This window comes from Chrysochloris asiatica, unplaced genomic scaffold (assembly GCF_000296735.1).
Source record: "Chrysochloris asiatica unplaced genomic scaffold, ChrAsi1.0 scaffold00090, whole genome shotgun sequence".
NCBI lineage: Eukaryota > Metazoa > Chordata > Mammalia > Afrosoricida > Chrysochloridae > Chrysochloris > Chrysochloris asiatica.
This window is the reverse complement of record NW_006408608.1, coordinates 4,763,088-4,767,689: the sequence shown is the minus strand read 5'-3', so window position 1 is coordinate 4,767,689 and position 4,602 is coordinate 4,763,088. Positions and strand designations below refer to the sequence as shown.

Below are 4,602 nucleotides of genomic sequence, written 5' to 3'. Positions count from 1 at the left end.
TTGGTACAGTGATTCTGTATATTCCTTCCATCTTCCTTTATGCTTTCTGCATCATTCAGTATTTCAACTTGAGGCTGAAATTTTTTTCTTTAGTTCTTACAGCGTGAGAAATGTTGAGCATGTTATTCCCTTTTAGTTTTCTAACTCCAGGTCACCAGACTTGGTTCAGTTGAATATACCAATAGAATAATGAATCTTCTAATTTAGTATTGCATGTTTTAGATAGCTTTTTGAAAGCCTGATATCTTTATCTTTCTTACTCTTCTCTCAGATTTTAAATGGCATGGCCTTGTCTCTACTGAATGATTTAGGTGTTGCAGAAGTGAATTATTTCTTAAGTTTTCATTAAGTCGACAACCTTTTTTTTGTTTCTCTTAATGCTGATATTAAGGATTAAAAGTTTTGAATTTTTAGTTTCATTGGATTAAAAGTTTTGAATTTTTAGTTTCATTGCATTTCTCTTCTGCAAAGAACCTCGCATGGAAAGGAGTTCATAGTTTGTGACTACAGATGTTTCATTGTACAGTTTTTCAGACTCATTTACAGTTGCATTAAAATATATTTTTAACTAAGAAAATGATAATTGAGAATATGGTTTTTTGAGGAATGAACACTTCGTTTTGATTCATCACTAAGTGGTATTGTTTGACTTTTTCAGGATATTGATATTAAGAAAGTCAATGGAGTTCCTCAGTATGCATTCTTACAATACTGTGATATTGCCAGCGTTTGTAAGGCTATCAAGAAGATGGATGGGGAGTACCTTGGAAATAACCGCCTCAAGGTAAAGGAAGGTGGATAAATTATTGTGCTGTAATGATCTGCTTTAATATGGGTTTGTGTGTACATGTCTGCTGTATGTCTGATATCTAAAATTGTAATAATATAGTTAGATAACCATATAAGATATGCACTTTTTTTTTGTTTCCTCATCCTAGTTTATTATATAGTTGGTTAGCCAGACAGGAGGTTTTCTTTTTTATAAATTTTATTTGATTTTCCACTTGAGAAGTTGGTTTGATAAAATTCCTACAGAAGACTGGTTTTCATAGAACTCTGAAGTTGAATAGTATTGTGGACTTTACCCAGTGCCATCAAGTCCAATTTTGTCTCAGTAGCAGCCCTGGCTAGGGTTTCCGAGGCTGTAAGCCTGTATTTACAGGAGCACACCACCTCATCTTTCTCCTGCAGGAGCACCTGTTGGGTTTGAATTGCTGATCTTGTGAACTTTACTAACAGAAATTTCACCTTTTATGTTCAGCTGGGTTTTGGAAAGAGCATGCCTACAAACTGCGTGTGGTTAGATGGGCTTTCTTCAAACGTGTCGGATCAGTATTTAACACGACATTTCTGCCGATATGGATCCGTGGTAAAGGTAGGTTGGAGGATTTGGTTCTAAGTTACTTCTGATTCTTATTTTCTTTGTATTCTGTCCTTTTAATCCTAATTCCTAGTGCTGCCTTTTCCTTTTATTCAATAGCTCATATTTTATCACCAAAATTTAGTATATAGGGCACTTGCATTTGTTAGCTTGTATGAGTGTTTTGGAAAACTATTTTGAGCTAGCTAAGATGACTAATATTTAAACTAATTTACAATTGAATAGAATGTTTCTTTAAGACTTTTATAATTCTCCTCTCATTAGAAGTAGCCATTCTAATTCATATTCATACTAATACGTAATAAGACTTGATTATTATATATATTTATATATATGTATGTATGTATGTATATATATGTATATATTTGCATATATACACACACACACACACACACACAATGACTTTATAAAGAAACTCACACTACAAAAGATTAACCAATGTTCTTTATGTAGCATACATACAACTGTAAGAGGAAAAGGATATCTGAACACCATTTCATTGGTTGAAAGTAAAACTTTTTTAACTCATTAAAAGCAAATTAACTCTGATGAGTATGTTACATAATTTTTACATTTCTTTAAATGTAGCTTTTGTTGTTTTGAGAAATATACATCTTCAGTATTACTTGGACCCAAAATTCAGTGCAATTCTTTGTTGGTTCAGTATCTTAAAAAAAAAAAATTTCTCTTTCAAAGGTGTTGATTTACTTGTAAGCCAAAATTAGAATGATACACATACAGTACAGTACTCAGTCAATAAGGAAAATAAAGTAAAACTCAGAAAAACAAAATAGAGGCGTAATAATGCCTCAAGCCACACTATCCACAATTCTAAACAGTCCCTGCACCTTTTATTGTGTTTTTCACTCAGCGTGCATCAAGAAAAGCCTGAAGAAATTTTTGGAATTAAAGCAAATATATGTATGCATATGTGTGTAGCTCTCAATTTGCATATGTATATAGAGAGATAGTTAAATACACACATATGTATATTTTATATTCTTCTTGGCGGTATCCTTGAAACTTAGGATTTTATTGGGACTGACACTAAGTCCAGTGGATGAGGCTCTTATTTGGTTTTTGTTTTGTTTTTTTGTTTTTTACAGGTGGTGTTTGACCGCTTAAAAGGCATGGCCCTCGTTCTCTACAGTGAAATTGAATATGCACAAACAGCTGTAAAAGAGACCAAGGGGAGGAAAATCGGTGGGAATAAAATTAAGGTGTGCAGAATGATTTTAAACAGAAGCACAACAAAATTGTACTTTGACCTTAACCCCTATGCAACTGGCATTTGCAGGTTGCCAGTCAGGTTGCCAGTGTAGTGTATAGAATTTGCATTATATGTCCTCAGTTTTTAAAGGGAATATTAGGATTTTTATCCTCAACTAGTTGAGGGCACAAGGTCTTTTAAATCATAACTGCAGAGCCTTTCCCAAAACTCTTTTCATTCAAAGAAGTGTGCTTCTCTATGCTTTGTGTACCTGTTGCTCACCTGTACGCGCTCATTGCAGGGTGCCCATGGTGACCTGTGGGGATTTGTACACAAAGAAGCTTGAATTGTCCATCTGACTTCCTGAATACTCTTCTCTTCCTCTTCTTTCCTTGTCTTCTAAAGAGTGGGCAACCACTGAAAGCATGATCTTCTCTCTGGCATATTTGTTTAAAGCCTGGTATTCATCGTAGTTTGAAGGAGTTTATGCACTTAATAACTGTGATAGTTAGATATGAAATGATAAGATATTTAGGTTATAGATATCATCTACCTTAATGATTCTGAGGCCCAGCTTATTAGTAAACTTATGTGTTCTTCCATATTTTGTTCAAGCAAGTTGTACAATATGGATTGTTGAATTTAGTTGATGTGGTTATTTAGTTGACAACCTAGAATCCTGGTAGGTATTTCAGTTTTCCATTTTATTTTTTCCCTTCCTTCAGAATTGGTTCCTAGAATTCTAGATTATAGTTCTTTATCAACATTTTGGTCAAACTTGAGAGTGAATTTTAGGTCAACAAAAAATACAGGTTCACTTATGAGGACTGTTACACTTAATTGAGATAGATAGCTCGCTCCTGAAATTCATGCAAAAGGACAATTGGCAAATTAAATTGAGAAGAATTTGCAAATTAAATTCTGAAATTTATATCAAAATATCAAAGATCTGCTATTTTGTTTTAAAGGTGGATTTTGCAAATCGGGAAAGTCAGTTGGCATTTTATCACTGCATGGAGAAATCTGGTCAAGATATTAGAGACTTTTATGAAATGTTAGCAGAAAGAAGGTATGTATTTCAAACTTCTCAGTATAGCTTGAATTTTATAATTTTCAATGCATCCAGTTTAGATGAATTAGACTTAACGTTTAACCCCTGTATCCTCATTCCCATTTACATGGAAACACAGGTTTATTTTTCAAATCCAGTTTTTATTTGGGTCATGGTGGTTGCTGACCTATCCAGACTTCTCAACTGAATGTCCTTACAGTTTAAACGAGTTACGGTTTTGCCAGATTAAGACTTTTTTTCTTTAATGTGTATATTTCTTATTGTTCTTTAGACCTGCCTTATAGTTTTAGATCAAATATGATAATTTATGTTAAAGGACTTTATAAGCTGTTAAATCCTCTACATATTTAGTATTGACAATGTCCAGGTTGTCACCATGCATGTGCTCTTACATTTTAACATAAAAGTGAAAACCCTGCAGCTCTGTCAAATTCAGTGCCTGCCCCCATCCATGGCAGACACTGGCCCAAAAGGCTGCCATAGAAACACTGTAACTCATGGGCCCTGTTTCTCTTTTCTGGGCCTCAGGGATAAATTATGTTACAGACAACATGCTTCTAGACCTTGAGAAGAGATTGGGTTGAGGTAGATTGGTTGGCCTGTTGGCCTCACCAGGTTAAGTCTGGTAAGGCCAACAGACACTTTTATAAAGAGCTTTTATTTTAAATTGTTAAGTGCCATTTAGTCAATTCTGACTCATAGCAATATAATTTGTGAATCGGTAAAACCAAGATATATCTAAATTGGTAACTTCAGCACTATGGAAAGTAAATCTTTTTTTATATATGTATAAATGTTTTATTGTGAATTATGTGGTAGTTTACATGGGAGAACATTAATTTTACATTCATCCTATCATATATAGTTTCATTGCTATGGTTACAATCCCCTCCATGCATCATGAACCAACCAAAGGGGATACCCTACAAGCCTGCCCCC

General features: G+C 34.1%; 1 protein-coding gene across 1 annotated transcript in view; it reads left to right on the top strand.

Moving 5' to 3' along the window:
• Positions 1 to 4,602, top strand: part of SPEN (spen family transcriptional repressor) — a 146,591-nt gene that overhangs the window by 124,730 nt on the left and 17,259 nt on the right. Inside the window, exons 7-10 of the mRNA XM_006866416.1 lie at positions 659 to 784; positions 1,262 to 1,375; positions 2,488 to 2,601; positions 3,560 to 3,660. Coding sequence (XP_006866478.1) covers positions 659 to 784; positions 1,262 to 1,375; positions 2,488 to 2,601; positions 3,560 to 3,660 — 455 coding nt within the window. The remainder of the gene's footprint in view (positions 1 to 658; positions 785 to 1,261; positions 1,376 to 2,487; positions 2,602 to 3,559; positions 3,661 to 4,602) is intronic.